At 52.5% G+C, this 18,076-nt stretch overlaps 6 protein-coding genes across 6 annotated transcripts; 4 read left to right on the forward strand and 2 right to left on the reverse strand.

Annotated features, from left to right (window-relative positions):
- Positions 1-4,399: 4,399 nt before the first annotated feature.
- Asppvi_008979 (biotin synthase) lies at positions 4,400-5,638 on the reverse strand (the record flags this gene model as incomplete). The annotated part of the gene is made up of 2 exons (XM_043304841.1): positions 4,400-5,368; positions 5,423-5,638. The coding sequence occupies 2 exons, from the start codon at positions 5,636-5,638 to the stop codon at positions 4,400-4,402; spliced, it is 1,185 nt and encodes a 394-aa protein (XP_043160776.1).
- A 1,022-nt stretch (positions 5,639-6,660) lies between these two features.
- On the reverse strand, positions 6,661-9,161 carry bioDA (adenosylmethionine-8-amino-7-oxononanoate aminotransferase; the record flags this gene model as incomplete). Its single annotated transcript, XM_043304842.1, has 3 exons — positions 6,661-6,833; positions 6,915-8,829; positions 8,877-9,161. 3 exons carry the CDS (start codon positions 9,159-9,161, stop codon positions 6,661-6,663), a joined length of 2,373 nt encoding a protein of 790 aa, XP_043160777.1.
- A 658-nt stretch (positions 9,162-9,819) lies between these two features.
- Positions 9,820-11,112, forward strand: Asppvi_008981 (aminotransferase class I/II-fold pyridoxal phosphate-dependent enzyme; the record flags this gene model as incomplete). Its single annotated transcript, XM_043304843.1, has 2 exons — positions 9,820-10,591; positions 10,640-11,112. 2 exons carry the CDS (start codon positions 9,820-9,822, stop codon positions 11,110-11,112), a joined length of 1,245 nt encoding a protein of 414 aa, XP_043160778.1.
- Positions 11,113-12,315: 1,203 nt separating this feature from the next.
- On the forward strand, positions 12,316-13,012 carry Asppvi_008982 (uncharacterized protein; the record flags this gene model as incomplete). Its single annotated transcript, XM_043304844.1, has 3 exons — positions 12,316-12,321; positions 12,366-12,458; positions 12,530-13,012. 3 exons carry the CDS (start codon positions 12,316-12,318, stop codon positions 13,010-13,012), a joined length of 582 nt encoding a protein of 193 aa, XP_043160779.1.
- A 444-nt stretch (positions 13,013-13,456) lies between these two features.
- Positions 13,457-15,503, forward strand: Asppvi_008983 (putative very-long-chain acyl-CoA synthetase family protein (CefD1); the record flags this gene model as incomplete). Its single annotated transcript, XM_043304845.1, has 4 exons — positions 13,457-13,466; positions 13,519-13,647; positions 13,696-15,037; positions 15,089-15,503. The coding sequence occupies 4 exons, from the start codon at positions 13,457-13,459 to the stop codon at positions 15,501-15,503; spliced, it is 1,896 nt and encodes a 631-aa protein (XP_043160780.1).
- Positions 15,504-15,927: 424 nt separating this feature from the next.
- Asppvi_008984 (FAD-dependent oxidoreductase) lies at positions 15,928-17,697 on the forward strand (the record flags this gene model as incomplete). The annotated part of the gene is made up of 2 exons (XM_043304846.1): positions 15,928-16,199; positions 16,251-17,697. The coding sequence occupies 2 exons, from the start codon at positions 15,928-15,930 to the stop codon at positions 17,695-17,697; spliced, it is 1,719 nt and encodes a 572-aa protein (XP_043160781.1).
- Between the last annotated feature and the right edge of the window lie 379 nt (positions 17,698-18,076).

Raw genomic sequence — 18,076 nt, forward strand, 5'->3', positions numbered from 1 at the left:
ATCGCGTTTCAGACATAACTCTCGAAAGTCCTCAGTAGGGGTGCTCGGCTGGTCAAGTTTAGAGGCCACAGCCGATCGTGGGGAGCCCCGAACTGGTGTCCGGGCTGGACATGGCTCTACTATAAGTTCTTCTCGCAACTGGTTCGTCCAGAATCAAGGGCTTGAGGTTGCTCCTGGACCAGAGCAAGCGGTTCATCGAATCAGCCTAGAGCGGCTAGCCCTTCCGGTTCCTGCAGCCTAGGCTCGTCGTCCTATCCTCTGGAACGATGATTTCAAACGCGGCTTTGCAGAAGTCCTGCGGGGTCGTATGGACTCCTTCACGGGAGACCTTCTTGACATTCAGAATTCTCTCGTACGCATACCGCTTACCTGCAGATGGCCGTGTCCCAAGATGCCTGGATGAAATCATGAGTACGCAACGGCCCTGCTTCAGAAACCTATCAATAAGCAGCTTGCTCCATCTGCCAATCTAGTCCTGTCTATCTTCCTGAACAGCTTGTGGCTGAGCTGAACGGATGCACAGGCGGCCAGTCTCCAATCGGCGATCCATTCCCACGCCTGTTCTTATCTTCGCCTAAGAGAATTTTGATCTCTTCATGTACCTTGTCCTCCGGATAACAGCATCGACCTAGAGTATCATCTGACAATGGACTGATTCCCTGAAGGATGGGTGAATTCTCGATGAATGTGACCACTTGCTGCGATAGGTCTCGAAGATCTAAAGGCACAGGCTCCCTGTCTGAGAGGAGCTTCTGAACCGTCTCAAGTACCGCAAACTTAGAGCTCGAAGCCCCTTTTGACAGCTCCATTATGACTGGCACTGGGAGGGGAGTTGGTTACAGCAAAACAGCAGTGCTCAGCTCCACATCTCCCACTGGAAGCAAAGTTGCGCCAGAACCATGTTGGTAGACGGTAACCACGATGCTATCAGGATTGTGTGAGAATTTTTCCAATTCCTGCGGGAAGGCAAGAAGTTTTCGGATCAGAAAAGGGCMTGTAGAAGCCATAGGACTAGATCACTTTCCATTAACTGCTGGAAGAGACAGACTAATAACTATTCAGCTGGTTTTCATAGTGATGCTCGAAGCGTTTAGCTCAGTCACTGCGCAGTCGGTCATTGTCTTGTTGTCAACCAGATATTCATATTCCCGCCGACCATATATGTGAACCCCTGAAGGCTTCTCTCCGCCAACATACGTTGAGGATCGATGTCTGAGGCTTCGAGATCCTCAATGGAATTGAAGATTAAAGTGGCCGAGAGCAGGAGGTGAAAATTGGCTCCTAACCAAGTGACTGCTCTTGATTGGTTTGATGCCGCGTTGCGCAGTGTATGCGCTTCATCAAGAATAACTGTGGCAAAACAACCCCTGAGGTCATGGGGGAACTCAGCGGGAACTGACAGTCTTGGTTCTTGAACCTCCATCTTATTGTTCATCAACCAAGTCTTCACTGCGGCCGGCCCATGTCGAGAGTTCAGTGTCTGGTAACTTGTTATAACAACTGTCCGCCCGTTGGCTGATTTGCCGTCAAATATCTTGTGACTGGTTGACAGTCTCCCACCAATAAGTTTCTCATGATTGCTGATTTGCGGGCGGCCTCGTCATCCTGAATCCGGGTTCAGGATGAGTCTCGGCAGCCGTCTCTCCTTGCTTGGGAGGTGTTCCCGCTAGGGGAGATAAGGGACCACGGGGTATTCTCAGAGTCTGCCACATCGCCAATTTGTTGGCCGTGTCTGCCAGGCTCTGCTTACCATGCTGATTACCTGGAAGTCTGCAACGAAATCTGCTGTATCAAAAGGTGTTCCATCAGAAGCTCTCTCACTCTGCCTGGTATTCGCTTCTTTGAAATCTCGCGGCCACCGAGGCAGGACCTCAGTGTGATTTCAATATCAGAATATGGCGTGTAGACTTGGCAAATATGAAAGACTTCGTAACATCCATCCCATCCATTCACAATCATGATGACAGAATGGCCAGTTCGAGTAATATGCTGGAGAATAATCATCGCCTCGCGTTGCTCCTTCGCGATGATTGATCTGTAGGCAGTCCCGCATTGCTTGTGATGCAACATGACCAGCCAGGATCCCATCCCTCTATCAACCGCAAGACCCCTTCGGTCCAGCTGCACTGAAACACTCTTGGCCAATTGGGTCTGTGGGCTGTCCTGCACGATGAGATTCGCACAGCACTGTCCATAGCAGCGGTTAATAGTCGGGAGTATGTCAGACTTCTGAAGTTCCGTTTACCCTGTAGACTCGATACAGGAACATCATAGCGCCTTGACTATGCTTTTGGTCTCACTTTCAATCATAGGACGCTCTCCGGCAAAGTCTGAGGACGGTTGAACGGTAGAAAGATAATTCCGTCTGGGGTGTGAGAGGCTGGGTGGAACATGAGAGGATTGAAAAACGTACGCCATCGTACAATTCTTGGATGTACAATGGGAACTTCTTCTTCAGAATAATAGTTAACAGGAAGCCCAGGATCAACACCTCGGGAGCTGGGACAATTTCATCTTCCAAAAGACATGCTGGATTGTCGATGACTTGGACCGATTCTTTGTGGCCGAACAGCCAGAGATGCTTCTGATTGAGCGAACAAAAGGGCATTCCGTACATTTGAATCCATGGCGAACCAGTGGATTCTACATGGAGCATTGTATCAAACTGAAGTAGGAGCAATAAAGATCACAATTGGTTCCATTTCTTCTTTCATAAAGATAAAATGTCTTMAAGAAGCATATCAAATCAAGTTTATCAGTAGTAGCTGGTAAAGTAATCGACGTGCCGATATATCGAGTCCAGTCAGCCACAAAGAGAGTTAAGATGAAGAAGCAAGCAGGGAGAGCTGAAAGGCATGTTCTCAAGCAGACTCTGTTGTTGTCATAGTATGAGTGAATATATCTAAGTATCTATTCACTGTTTCATCCATATGAGGCTGCGAATGCGATATATCTGGGATAATGTCTTACTTTTAGGTCGTAGTGAATACATCTAAGCATGTATTCACCATGGCCATCTTATGAATCTGTGGATGTAGTATGTTACTTTTAAAGTCTCATCTTCATATTCTCTACTCCACCTGTGTCCCACTGACTGCCCAACACTATTGTTATCATCATCATCATCATCAAAATCGAGTCTCTGAGAATATATCCTGGGATATGCTGATACAAGGAATCTGGTGCTTCAGCTATACTCTGAAGCCATATCAGAAAGAGGTATCAATCGTACTCCCAAAGGGCATTACATGCATCTTCGAAGTTGGCCTTCCACCTGTCCTTGGTGGTCTTCTCCATATTTTGAGCCTGGTACGTTCAATGACAAGACCGTCTTGAGTAAGACTAGAAAAGCTAATACATGCAGATTACGACATCTGGGGATATATCTCGAATATCTCCTGCCCATCACCATTACCATCATAATCACCATCACAAATACCACTGCTTTTACTTCTTTACAGATGAACAATATGGCTGTAAGAAATAGTGCGGAATCTTCAAGCTTAATGCTAACGAAGGCAATGTAGCACAACCGTGGCACATACCATATCACGACTTGCTCTGGTGGAAAGGAGTTTGCTATCCCAAAAAAGCAGCAGAAACAGCCAGACAGCCAGACAGCCAGACTGACAGAGAACCCTGAGTCTCTTTTCTTCCTTTCCTTGGGCCTTCAGAGAGACAGAGAGGCCGGTCAGACAATACATCCAACCGAAAATCAACAAGAGAAAGGCTGTCAAGGCAGCAAGCAGCAAAGCCGGGTGTGCCATGGCGACCTGCCTGATTTTCACAAACAATCGATCACAGAGCAGCCTCAAGTACTGGATGATGACGATCTACTAGCGGTCCTCGAGGGCCCGTTGGTGACGAAAGTAACGAGGTCTGGCTGCAACATCGGATACCGGTTCTCGACCATCTGAGATCGGTAGATATCAATACCTATCTAGCTGAAGTTACCTAGGAGAGAATGGACAAAGAGTAGCGAGCCGGCGGGATCTCTCGATGAGTCCTACAGACCCATCTTTATTCCAAGGTGGTGACCGCTAGACAAGAAAGGTGTCATGTATGTATGGCAGCCATCCATTGCAATGACAGTTAAACTTAGGTGGCACAGCAGAGTCAGGAGGAAATCTGGGGACGTGATGGGTTATTTGGAACAGGACGAGGAAGAGCTGATTTGTGCTTTGGAATGTGTGCAAGTAGCAGATGGCAGATGGCTTTTATTTCTTTTTGATATGTCTGGACTGGAAAGGTGCCTAAGTATGAACAAATGATTTACCGATTGTGTTTTGGACTTGTCAACCACAGACCAGAATCATCATGGTATGGCGAATGAACTATTTTTGATAGTACGAAAAAAGACATACAGGCTTGATATCATTGATCATTCATGATAGGAGGTCTACGAGCTAGCTGCGGCCGGCGCAGCAGATACACTATCGTGGGCAGCAGGGGCAGGGGGCGCCTCGACGGCAGGTTGCGTGGACCCCTCCTTCTCAAAGCTACGCATGGGATAGAAACCCCAGCGCTCAAACATCTCGCGGTCCTCGTCCCAGCCGTTGCAATCCGTCGTCAACATCTTCTCGCCGGTGAAGACGGCGTTGGCACCGGCCATGAAGCAGGCGACCTGCTGTTCCTCCGACAGCGAGATGCGGCCCGCAGCCAGACGGACGATGGTGGCAGGCAGGACGATACGAGCGGTGGCAATGGTGCGCAGCAGCTTGTCAAAGGGGACCATCTTGCGGTCGCCGAGCGGGGTGCCCTTGATGGGAACGAGGGCGTTGACGGGGAACGATTCGGGGTGAGAGGGAAGGTTCGCGACGGTGTGGATGAGGCCGATGCGGTCAGAGTCGGCCTCGCCGAGGCCCAGGATGCCGCCGGAGCAGACGTTGATGCCGGCGTCGCGGACGTGCGACAGGGTCTGCAGGCGCTCGTCGTAGGAGCGGGTGGTGATGATGGAGGGGTAGAACTCGCGCGAGGTGTCCAGGTTGTGGTTGTAGGCGGTCAGGCCGGCGTCCTTGAGCTCCTTGGCCTGGTTCTCGTCAATCATGCCCAGGGTCACGCAGACCTCCATGCCCATGGCGCGCACGCCCGAGACCATCTCCTTGACGTTTTTGAGGCTTGTCTTGCGGCCGCGCATGTCACGCCAGGCGGCGCCCATGCAGAACCGGGTGCTGCCGTTGTCCTTGGCGATGCGGGCGGCCTTGAGCACTTCGTCGACGGGGCTCATCTTGGTGGCTTTGAGGCCGGTGCTGTACCGGGAGGACTGTGCGCAGTACGAGCAGTCTTCGCTGCAGCCGCCGGTCTTGATGTTCATCAGGGTACACATCTGGATGGCGGCGGGGTCATGGAAGCGGCGGTGGACGGCGGCCTGTCGGTCAGTATGTCAGTATGCATTGACAGAAAGGAGGTGAGGTCGACCTACCGCAGCATAAGTCAATTGACTTAGCGGAGTCTCATAGATCTGTTGGACCTCTTCCCGAGACCAGTTGGTGCGCGGGGCCGTGGCGGCGGTTGCTTCTTGAAGGGCGGGAGGAATGCGGTTGGCTGTAAGTGACGCAGCACTGGAAGGAGCTTGAACTGTGCCATAGGATCTCCTCAGAAGGGCCCTGTGCAGGGACCGCGATAGAGATAGCGACATGGTGTGTTTGGTGTGCGGTGTGTGGTGGTGGTGAAGAAGGGATAGGAAATGACACAAGGGAGAGCGATGATTACGGTCAATACAGAAGCTAATTGATTAGACTAGCATCTGGATTCAACCTCGGGAGTGTGGACAAGGGCAAGAGGGGCAACACAATAGCACACGTAGTTGGGATGGAAGATCCGCCTATCTTAGTGATTCACCGGTATGACACGATCAGAAGGAGAAGAGAAGAAGAAGAGTGTGGGGAGGGGTTGGAGAAAAAAAGGTCCAATAAGGTTGCCGCTAATTGGAATCAGCACTTGCAGAGGTGCCAAAAAGTCAATAATGGATGCAAAGTATTAATTGTATGGAATTGGATTATGAAATAGATGAGCCACTATTCTCCGGAATTGTACAGTTCTTGTTGACCCCAACCGCATCCATCAATGGTTGAATTCAGTACTGAAATACTGCGAAGCGGGGATACAGTGCTGATGATGTACGCTGATCCACAGCTTGCAAACAATGCTAACCCATCCATGCTCTTCATTTCTCTGCGCACTATCATCGTAATTGAAATGCAAAAGGTCCGGCAATGTAGATCCTCCAGCGTTGAGTGTCTTACCCCTCTATTCGTAGCTGGTTCCTGATTCTGGCGGGAAACGGCTCCGCTGTCCCTGGCAGGATTTCTGGATGGACCAATTGGATCGACTGATCGGGCAAACGGAACCGGCAGTTATCGTTTGACTGATGCAAATCGATTTCATAATATCTTAGCACTGAAGATTGATTGGTAATTGACCTTTCCTCTCTGTCGGGTCGTCGGTGAGGGATCGCCAGAGCACGGTACAAGAGAATCTGCGGATTTCCATGTCATATTCCCGGTTCGAAATTAGCCTGGTTTCGATTCTAGAATCCATGGTCTGCGAATTCGGACCTTTGTTTTCCGCGGATCGCCCGGAGTACCTTGGTTCCTTATCTACATCTACGGAGTTGGATTGAATGTCATCATTCGTCACTTAAATTATTTTGCGGATGCTTTAAAGCAATGCCGACCGCAGCAGCCCTTCCAACTCTCGCACAGTCTCAGGTTTCGACGTGACGCTCGACATGATGTAGAGCACATTTCCCAGTACTCTCGAATGCACGTTAAACTTTGGCCCGCCCGCAGATAATCTCTGTTGCAGGCCCTTGGCTGCGGTGGAGGTATAGCCTAGAGTAGTGGAGCCCAAGTCACATGTTAGCCGGCTAGAATCGGTCGAGATAATCTTAATGCAGAGAGGACTAGACTTACCTCCTCCTTGGGCGTCTCTCAGCGAGATACTGAGCACGGTGCCAATTGCGAAAACGCTCTCGACCGACTCCGCGTACGACAGGTCACGCAGCAGATCGCGGGACCACACTGACCAAACCTCCGGGGAATTATCTTCCCCGGACACATCGACTGCTTTCCAGTTATCGCGGTACGCATTCCATGACCCACTGCTTTCCATCTTCGTCATGGTTCGCAGGGAATCCACTGCGACCGTGCAGCCGACGGCGTGCGCGGTATAACTGTGTCCATGCAACAGGGCGTCGCTCTTTTCGGGACTAGAAAATGCTTGGAAAATCTCTTCGCTCGCAAGCGTGGTGCAAAGAGGTAGGAGTCCACCTGTCAGGAGTTTCGCGTTCACGGCGATGTCAGGGTGCACATTCAGGAAGGATGCCGCAGACTTGCGTCCCAGACGGTAGAGTCCGGTAAAGACCTCGTCGAAGATGATCGGCAGTCCCGACCAGGATGTGGCCGATCCTGGACTGTTTGTATCTGTAGTGTTGGCCGCGAAGAGCTCTGGATGACTGCGGACAACGTCTGCGAGGCATCGTTGGAATAGGGGATCGCAGAAGAGCATTCCACCTGCTCCGAGAATGATAGGCTCCATGATGAGAGAACCAAACTTCATTCCTTGCCTGTGGATCAGGTCTTCGATCGTAGTGCGTATGAAATCTCTGTAGCGTTGTCCCGCTTCTGATTTGACACGCGTCTCCAGATCAAATACAGAGTTCAACGAGGAGAACTCGAGGTCCTCGCCCAGGGAGTCTCGAAGCACATTTGGAATCTCAACCTTCCAAGTCCCTTGAGACAGTTTCACCAGGGGAAAGTCGAACCAGTACCCGCGACCGCGGTACCACTCGACCTTCTGGTTATAAGTCGATGGCTCGGAGCAATCCATGACCCCGATCGTGTCACCATGGTAGCTCCCCTTGAGACCTAGGATACTGATCTGTTCCTTGCTGGCATCCCAACCGTAGCGATGGCATGCCGCACGAAGACCCATTTTCACAGCCACTTCCATCCCCGTGCTTCCATTGTCGGTGTAGAAGACCTTTTGAAGCCGAGGGTTTCCGAGAGTGTCTTTCAGGAGCTCTGCCAGCGATAGCGCGGGCTCGTGAACGTTCCCCGCAAACATGACATGTCCATATCGTCCAGCTGCATACGCAGCCGACAGGGCAAGCTCCGGGTTGCCATGACCGAGACCTTGAGTCCACCACGACGCTGAGCCGTCAAAGGTTGGTTGCAAAGTACCCTGATCTGAATTGCCGCTCAACTCAAAGGTTTGKAAGTAATCGTCATGTGCAGAGTCGATCACAGTGATATCCTTGGCCGTCATGCCATGGTGCTGTGTAAAGGGGTACCATATCGTACCATGGGCCCGACTAGCCATGGACTCTAGACGATCGATTCTCTCGGCATTTCTCGCCGCTAGTTCATCTAGCAGACCTTGGACGTCTGATTCCTGCGCGACCTGCTGATAGTAGCCTGCCATGGCCTCCTCGTCCTGCGCCAGGGACGCTGCATCCTGCGACTGCGGGCGTTTGGGAGGCTGCGGCAATGGTACAAGGGGAATGCTCTTATTGCGGAAGTAGTCGCCCAGGTACTCATGGTTCTTGTAGTAATCGTCGCGGAACAGCAGCACAGAATTGACATCGTAGCCGCGAAGCAGTAGTGATTCGTAGGCGGAAATGGAAGACGAGATCCCCCCAAGTCGCGAATCTGCGACGAGAACCACTGGCAAACGAAGAGGCCGGTAAAGATCTGCCTGCGAGTTACCATTCGGCCCAGGCGAATGGACTCCGCCGGCGGTCTCTACGAGAGCGAAACTGATTCCGGTGCGAGCCCATTCAGAAAGAGTCTTGTGCACGGAACCGAGGATATCATCGTCCCGAGGGATCTATCTCATTAGCTTGTTTCGAAGCAGCAATTGCCTAACAAACATACCACGAAGTTCTTCTGTTGAGCAGCGATATGCGGGCTCACCGGCTCATCGAATTGATACAGACATTTGGTCAATGTGCCGGCCGCATGACGTTGGATGTGTCTGTCATCCGCCTCGTCCAATGGTCCTGTAGAGACCGGTTTCAGGAATGCCGCCTTTTCGGCCTTGCGACGTTGGACCGCATTGCATAGAATAGTCGACACAATGGTTTTGCCTACGTCCGTGTTGGCGCCGTAGACTTGGTGGGCACGCAGAGTGCGCCACAAGGCCGCTCGAACGGGAGGCATCAGATAATCAGCCTGTGTTGTGACCTGTACAGCAACAGCAATATCTCACTATTCAAGGTAGAGATGTGAGTGATATCGATGATAGCCGCATAGCCGACTATAAGCAGGGCAATCTAATCTCGGTGAATCATCTTTCCATCCAAGGATCCATCATAATACTTGGTTGGTGGTTATTATAATTTATTACCGGGTTGGCCGAGGCATCCGTCAGGCGCTAAGGCTAATCCGGTTCCCTGCCAGTCTAGGCACTAAGGCTCCCAGGCACCAAGGAATGTCCCACCAATACCAAACCGTATCCTGCTGTTGGGGAACCAACAGTTGGTCCCGGTCCCTGTCAGTACCGTTGTCCACACTAGTGTTAGCTTTGGAGCAATGACCACAATTCTATTATTATTTTCATTACTATGACTATTATTATTATATTATGAGAATGTGTCAGTGTCACACTTTCACAAGGTAGGAATCCTAAAAGTACTGGTGGCCTGGTCCACAGTCCACCACGACGATGCCAATCCCCGGCTCCACCCTGGTATGTTGGATTTGGACGGTCATATCCTTATTTCCCTTAGTCTATCCATCTACCCCAGATCAGCTCGTCCCTCGTGTGAATGCGTTTTCAGATAATCTGTTGGTGACAAGTCTACTATAGTCTGTTCTAATGGATAGTTCCCCTCCCAAGTCCCTCCGGGATTCATTGCGTCAGGCCCTCCTTCGCAGAGAAGCAAAGTCTTCTCGTCGACGGTTGACGGTGTTACCTCAATCCTCAGTAGATTTCTCCTCGAATGATTTTCTATCGCTCTCAACATCTCCAGTCTTTCGAGAACGCTTTCTAGACCTCATCCACCAAGCTCCCCCGCTGTACCCATTCGCCAGCGGAGGGTCGCGTCTATTGGACGGCAACTCAACCTACGCAGAGGAACTCGAAAATTTCATCGCAGACTTCCACAGCGCTCCGAGCGGACTTTTATTCAACTCCGGCTTCGACGCCAACGTCGGAGTCTTCTCCTGCATTCCCCAGCCAGGGGACTTGATTGTGTACGATGAACTCATCCATGCAAGCGCGCGCGAGGGCATGCGGTTGTCGAGGGCCGGCAAGCGGGTGCCCTTCTCGCACAGCTCTCCCAGCAGCCTGGATGAAGTCCTCCAGTCACATATTGCCGATGACCCTCTGATCCAGAGGGGCTCGCGAAACGTCTTTATCGCCATCGAGTCCATCTACAGTATGGACGGCGACATTGCGCCTATCCAGGATTTTATTCAGGTGGTTGATCGGCTGCTCCCCCGAGGTAACGGCTACTTTATTGTCGATGAGGCCCACGCAACAGGCGCGTTTGGGCCCCGCGGTGCCGGCGTGGTCCAGGGACTGGGCGTCGAGAAGCGCATGTTCATTCGGGTGCATACGTTCGGCAAAGCGCTTGCAAGTCACGGTGGTGAGTTATTCTTTTACTGAGCTACATGATAGCGAACTAACTGGATAGCAATTGTGCTGTGTTGCCCCGACACAAGAGACTACCTGATCAACTACGCGCGAAGTCTGATCTACACGACCGCCATGGGATTCCCCTTCCTTGCGTCCATACGCGCTGCGTATGAGCTCCTTGCAGAAGGAGAGACGGAGCAGCACCAGACCAAACTGCAGCAGCTGGTCGCGTACTTCCGGGATCGCCTCGCGGAATTGGACGCCTGGGACCCTGCGGCCTTCCAAGTGGATCATTTCCCGACGTCGCCCATCTTCTCCGTGCGTAGCCGCTTCCCGCGCCAGTTGGCCGCGGCGTGTCAGCAAAAGGGTTTTGTGGTGCGCGCCATTATGGCGCCTACTGTTCCTGCAGGTAGAGAGCGGGTGAGGGTTTGCCTTCATGCTGGTAATACGGTGGAGGAAATTGATGGGTTGGTTGATACGTTTAAGGTTTGGTTGAGCCAGACGACGGAGAAGAAGATTGCTAGGTTATGACATGATGAATATAACTAGCCAGTAATAAAAAAGTGCAGTATTAGAGGATCATGAAGTCGTGCTCGTTGGGGTACCTGAAGAGGACCCAGTCCCCATGGATACGCCTGCAGCCGCTGAGGCTCTGGTTTCTTGGGTGTAGGGCTGAGCGAGGTTGTTGATCCTTCCGCCGATGCGGCGCCCGGAGCTGTGCCATGAGGGACGTAGAAGGTGTGGTTGCCAGCTTGATGGTAGTTATGAGAGGGGCTAGGTGTCTAAGTTTTCCAACATCTTAATGTTCACTGTCTGATGATAAATCTGAAAGCTCCTCTATGATAAGTTCACCCTTGATGCTCCTGCATTCAATCTAGCTGGCTAGCAAGGCTGCATTTATTTAACTCAGCTAGCTGACATGCTCCTGGATCTAGGTACTTGAGTGGGTTCTACAAGGTGTTTCTTTCTAGGAAACAATGGAGGTCGCTCCTTCTCAAGCAGCCGGACCACGACAATATGCTCCTCGGAATAACACATGCCAACCCTAGGCGCACTCGCATCCCATCGAACATGAGTATCATGAGGTTGACAAACAAATCAATTGGACCTTATGGATTGATGCCCGTCCCTCCCATCACGCGTCAGGCTGAAGTACACCTTATTGAGCAGCCATACCATCAAGTCTACGCTGAGCTTTGGCTTGATACTTTGCCAGCATTCGTGAATGATTACCAAGATATCAAGATGACGGTGAGTCTGTATTTTCCTGTGAATTTATAGACCGTTTATCTTGGAGATACTACTCCAATGACGTTGTTGCAGGTGTATTTCTACTAGAATTGCTTTTATAATAGCCTAGTTTGGTTGATGCGTATACTCGTTCAGATAACAAGACGAAATGACAATCTGCGAAGCAACAATCAGATAGGTTTAGAGGCAGTGTTATGTCTGTGGTGGCTAAAAACACAATGGACGTGATATGCAAGGTGCTGTTTGGATAGACATCAGGCATACTTATTGATATAGCATATTATGATTTTCAGTATGGACCAGCTGCCTTACAAGAGTCTGAAATTCCCACAATATTCGAGTTGGCTACAAACGCGAGGTTGTAGGCAGCAGGCGTGTATACCGCGTCACCTGCTGCTGCTTCTTCCTCGATCTGGACCCAAGTCATCACAACACCATCACAACAACACTGGATTCGCTCTGGTTGTTGTCTCGACCAAAACCATGGCTGTAAGTACAATTCACAGCTCACAGAATACTACTGAAGAAGATAGTCCTGTAGCTCCTGCTACAACCCCACCTGTCCCGGCGCGGAGAGCTGCATGACCCTGTACGCGATCTCGGATTTGGTCGTGGCTTACGCGCAGGTGAGTCGTCTCGGTCTATCTGCATAGTCTACATCAAAATACTGATGGATTTCTGATGGATTATGATATAGCAGCCCGAGCCGACCCCCACCACTCCACCCAACGCCGCGACCTCCGCTCCTAGCACCCAGATCCCAACCGAGCAAGCTCCCATCGACGAAAGCGACGACGAAGAAGAAAACTGGGAAACTAAGCTAACCATCGAAGCGACTGAATGCGTTTTCCGTGGCATCCATCTCTCTGCGCCGCCCTTCCCGTTTAGACAACGCTGGGATGCGGATGCTCGTCAGGAGATAGGCGAGCGAAAGAACCGGGGCAAGAAGCGCAAGAGAAGGGAGTATGAAGAATACGACGACGAGGAGGATTACGAGTACTATAATAATGAGGCCTTTCAGAGGATGTACGATGCCCTCGCTGCTGCTGTTGCTACTGTCACTGCTGCGAATACCAGTGCTCATCCGACGAAGCGGCGGAAGAAGGCGATGAAAAAGAGGAAGCAGGGTCGTGCTGCTGCTGGTGATGGTGTTGCTGGTCCTGCAGGCAGCTCAGCTTAAGGAATTGATGCAGAAAAGTGGTGTTTACGAGTGGATGGATTGATGGATTGATGGATTGATGATTTATGATTTGTGATCATTACTGGATGAACGAGTGCCGTGGATGGAGCTTACTTCCCCGCATTCTTGTTCTTCGGACAGGACTGGCTAAATTCCTTTGCCAACGAATCACCAATGAGATGGATGGTTATCATTCTTTACCGGCCTAGTAGGATGTGTCCGTCAGTGCCGAACCAGTAAGACTGACTTGCGTGTTGACCGAGAGTTAAAACGCCAGATGCGGAGAAGTTGATAATGAACCGAGGATAGACCGACAGCTCGGCAACGGCAATGGCTGTCTCAATTACTAGACAATAATCACTGCTTGCTTTCTTTTTACTATTTCTTGCTTTGATACCATTTACATGAGCGATTACTGGGTTTACATCTTTCACTACTTGCATGATGAGTCTAGGTAAGTCTACATCCATTGACATACAGAGCGTCACTACTCACTGATCGAATAGGCGTCGCAGCAGCCGCAGTAGCAGGAGGTGCTACGCTGGCGGCGTATCTGAACGCCAAATTCCATGTCAGAAAAGACATCTTGACTCTGTACGTCGCATGGAAAAGTACCCGTTCCTTTGAACGAGCTGGTATGGTGCCCTCTCCTCGTACACTGCAATCACGTCTAACGAGAACAGCCGCCCAGGGTCTTGGAAATGTCTGGTTTGTATTCCTGGAAACGGCAAAGAAGTACCCGGATATGGTGTGCATGTGGACACGGGAGGGAATCTATACCTATCGGGACGTCCAGAACCTCGCCTGCCAATATGCACACTACTTTCTTTCCAAAGGGGTCAAGCAAGGCGATCTGGTGGCCTTTTACCTGCAGAACCGGGCCGAATTCATGATCGCGTGGCTTGCTCTCTGGAGTATTGGATGTGCACCTGCTGCGATCAACTACAATCTTACCGGCGATGCGCTGGTGCATTGCCTCAAGATCAGCGGAGCCAAGTTTGTTCTGGTGGATGACGATGAAGAATGTCGCGCACGAATCGAGGACAGCAGGGTAGCGATTGAAGGCCAACTGGGCATGGAACTTACCTACCTAGGCCCCTCGTTCACCTCGCAAGTATCCACCTTTCCCACCACCAAGCCACCCAAGGATCTCGCGCTGAACATGTCGGGCGAGTATCCGGCCATCCTACTGTACACGTCCGGCACCACCGGCATGCCCAAGGGCTGCGCATTCACCATGGCCCGACTGTACAGCACCCTCGATCTCCGCCGCGGATCGATGGAGGACACCGACGGGCCCGACGGGGACATCTGGTACAGCTGCATGCCCCTGTACCACGGCACCTCCGCCGTCGCCATGATGGTCTGCCTCTCCACAGGCGTCAGCATTGCCCTGGGCAAAAAGTTCAGCGTGCGCAACTTCTGGCGCGATATCCGAGACTCCCGCGCCACGATCTTTGTGTATGTCGGCGAAGTTGCGCGGTACCTGCTGGCCGCGCCGCCCTCGCCGGACGACCGCAACCACCACGTGCGCTGCATTTACGGCAACGGACTGCGACCGGACATCTGGGAGAAATTCCGGGAACGGTTCGGGATCACTGCCGTGGGCGAGTTCTTCAACAGCACCGAGGGGATTTTTGGGCTGTTCAATTTCAACAAGGGCCCTTTTACGGCGGGGAGTGTCGGCCACCACGGACTGATCATGCGAGCTATCATGCACAACAAGTTTGTGCCTGTGGAGATCGATCCTACCACCGGCGATGTCCTGCGCGACCCCAAGACGGGGTTTGCGTTCCGGGCTCCGTACGACAAAGGCGGCGAGATCATCGTCAATGTTCCTAGCGAACAAGCATTCCAAGGCTACTGGCGCAACGAAAGCGCCACATCCAAGAAATTCCTGCGCGACGTCTTCAAGAAGGGCGATCTGTGGTACCGCTCCGGCGATGCGCTACGCCGCCAGAGCGACGGCCGGTGGTACTTTCTCGATCGGCTAGGCGATACCTTTCGATGGAAATCCGAGAACGTGTAAGTCTGCCCTCTTCTGAACCAAAACGTGCTAAATACTAATGGACGCAGTGCAACCGCCGAAGTGGCCGAAATCCTAGGCCAGTACCCCGGCATCCAAGAAGCCAACGTCTACGGCGTCCTTGTCCCCAACCACGAGGGCCGCGCCGGCTGCGCAGCGCTCCAGCTCAGCTCGGAGGCGCGAGGCGCATTCGACTTTCGCGGTCTGGCTGCGTTTGCGCGCGCAAGACTGCCCCGGTACGCTGTTCCGGTGTTTCTGCGGATCGTGGAGACGTCGGCGCATATCCACAACCACAAGCAGAACAAGGTGCCCTTGCGCGAGGAGGGGGTTGACCCGGCCAAGAGTGGGAGTAAGGTGGCCGAGGGGCGGGACGATAAGTTCTACTGGCTTCCGCCGGGGGCGGAGGGATATGTTGAGTTTGGGAAGAGGGAGTGGGAGACGCTGGTGGGAGGTGCTCGTTTGTAAGGATGGATCTGGATGCTGGATAGAAATATCAAGTATGCAAGACAATATACATTGTGTTATGAAGATAATAGTGGATTGGGTAGCTGTGCATCAAGGGATGAATATGCATATTATTATGGATTGGAGATACCGAGAATACTGAATAACTAATGACACGGAGTAGTGGAGAGCTATCGGCGAGACAAAATCCCTCAATTATATTGACGGACAATTTCGACTGATTAGGCTAATACTCAAGAATCTCCACCGACTAAGGAATTAGCATCGGATTAACTCCTGTTCTGCCCACGCGGTGGCTTCTAGCGTCGGATGCAACAGGTTAGTGACTGGGTGCCGCATGCTGAGGCATGAACTAATAAACCAAGAGATTCCCTCGTCCGTCCTCGTTGAGGCGTCACTGCTTCACGCGTGATCGGTGACGAAGATGTTTCCCACTACGATCAACGGCTGGTCGGTTCTGACCGGCCTCCTGGCTCTGTCTTCTACGGCGTCTGCCTCCAACTCTTCCCAGGCAAACTGTCGATGCTTCCCTGGAGAAGCATGCTGGCCCTCCCCCCAGGACTGGTCTGCTTTCAACCAGACAATTGATGGTCAACTGGTTGCTACGATCCCGCTGGGCACTCCCTGCCATGCGCCCAACTATGATGCTGCCACATGCGACGCTCTGAAGGCACAATGGCAGCTGCCTGAGCTGCAGTACGTAATGTCCTCATCTTTCCCTTTTGATTCGGAACTGATAGAAAGCAGCTATGAATCCTCCTCGTCGATCATGGCCCCCTTCTTCACCAATGGCACCTGCGACCCGTTCCACCCCGTCTCCAAGCCCTGCACGCTGGGCAACTACATTGTCTACGCGGTCAACGTGAGCAAGCCCGAGCACATCTCCAAGACGATACAGTTTGCCACCAAAAACAACATCCGCGTGGTCGTGCGCAACACTGGTCACGACTACAACGGCAAGTCCACCGGGGCCGGCGCCCTGGGGATCTGGACGCACCACCTCAAGGACATTGAGATCAAGGACTGGTCCGACACGCACTACAAGGGCAAGGCGATCAAGCTGGGCGCCGGCGTGCAAGGCATCGAGGCGTACCGGGCCGCCGACGCGCAGGGGCTCGAGGTGGTCGGCGGCGAGTGTCCGACCGTCGGTCTGGCCGGCGGCTACACCCAAGGCGGCGGGCACTCGGCACTGGCCTCGCGGCACGGGCTGGCAGCCGATCAGGTGCTCGAGTGGGAGGTGATTGACGGACAGGGCAACTTCATCGTGGCCAACCGCGACAACGAGTACGCGGACCTGTACTGGGCGCTGAGCGGCGGCGGCGGCGGCACCTACGGGGTGGTCTGGTCGATGACGTCCAAGGCGCACGCGGGGACGCCTGTGTCGGGGCTGAACCTGACCTTTACCAATGCCGGTATCTCGCAGGATACATTCTACGAGGCGGTTGCGCTGTATCATTCGACGCTGCCGGCGATCGTCGACGCCGGCGCCATGAGCGTCTGGTATTTTACCAACACCAGCTTCTCCATCTCGCCGCTGACGGGACCCAACATCCCCGTGGCCAAGCTTCAGGCGCTAGTCAAGCCCTTCACGGACGGGTTGACCCGGCTGGGGATCAAGTATACCACCTACTCGGCGCAGTTCGACAGCTACCTGGCGGAATTCGAGGCAATGCAGGGCGCCATTGAGGTCGGCATCGCGCAGTACGGTGGCTGGCTGATCCCGCGGTCAGTCGTGCAGAACAACAACGCCAACCTCACTGCCGCGTACCGGGCCATCACGTCCGACGGCGCCACCTTCATCGGCGTGGGGGTCAACGTCTCGACCGCGGTCGCCGGCAACGTCTACAACGCGGTGCTGCCCGCGTGGCGCGACACACTGATCGACACCGTCATCACGACACCCTGGAACTGGACCGCTCCGACGGCCGACATGATCGCGCTGCAGCACAAGATGACCGACGAGTACATTCCTCGCCTGGAGGCGTTGGCGCCTACCTCGGGGGCGTACCTCAACGAGGCCGATTTCCGGCAGCCTAACTTCCAGACGGCGTTTTATGGTAAAAACTACCAGAAGCTGCGGGCCATCAAGGCCAAGTATGATCCGCATAGCATGTTTTATGGGACTACGGCTGTGGGGTCGGATGAGTGGACCGTCACCTCGGATGGACATATGTGTAAGAGCAAGCTTACATAGCCAGAGTCGGCTAAGGACACTGTATATATGATTTCAAGTAGATATCTATACCTTGATTCTTGACTTGACTATGCAGCATCTGCAAGTAACGTGACTCGGGATTTAGTGGTAGCACTAGCCTCATATTAGGCTAATAGCTATTAGCCAGCTGGAGTTCTTCCTCAGGGGCTTGAGCTAATCTAAGACTAAGTAGATAGTCCCATTTCCCGTCAATAATAGGATCCATAGCATCTGTACTCGCAGCTCATCAAGCTGAAACTTGTATTTCATCAACCAATATTAAGGCATCCTTCGGACGAATCGGGATGTTTGAGATGATCGCAATTATCCTATCCATATATTAGAAGCAAGGAGATCCTGCACAGAGTAGACCATCTTG

The sequence above is a fragment of the Aspergillus pseudoviridinutans genome (assembly GCF_018340605.1).
Source record: "Aspergillus pseudoviridinutans IFM 55266 DNA, scaffold_6, whole genome shotgun sequence".
Taxonomy (NCBI): Eukaryota; Fungi; Ascomycota; class Eurotiomycetes; order Eurotiales; family Aspergillaceae; genus Aspergillus; species Aspergillus pseudoviridinutans.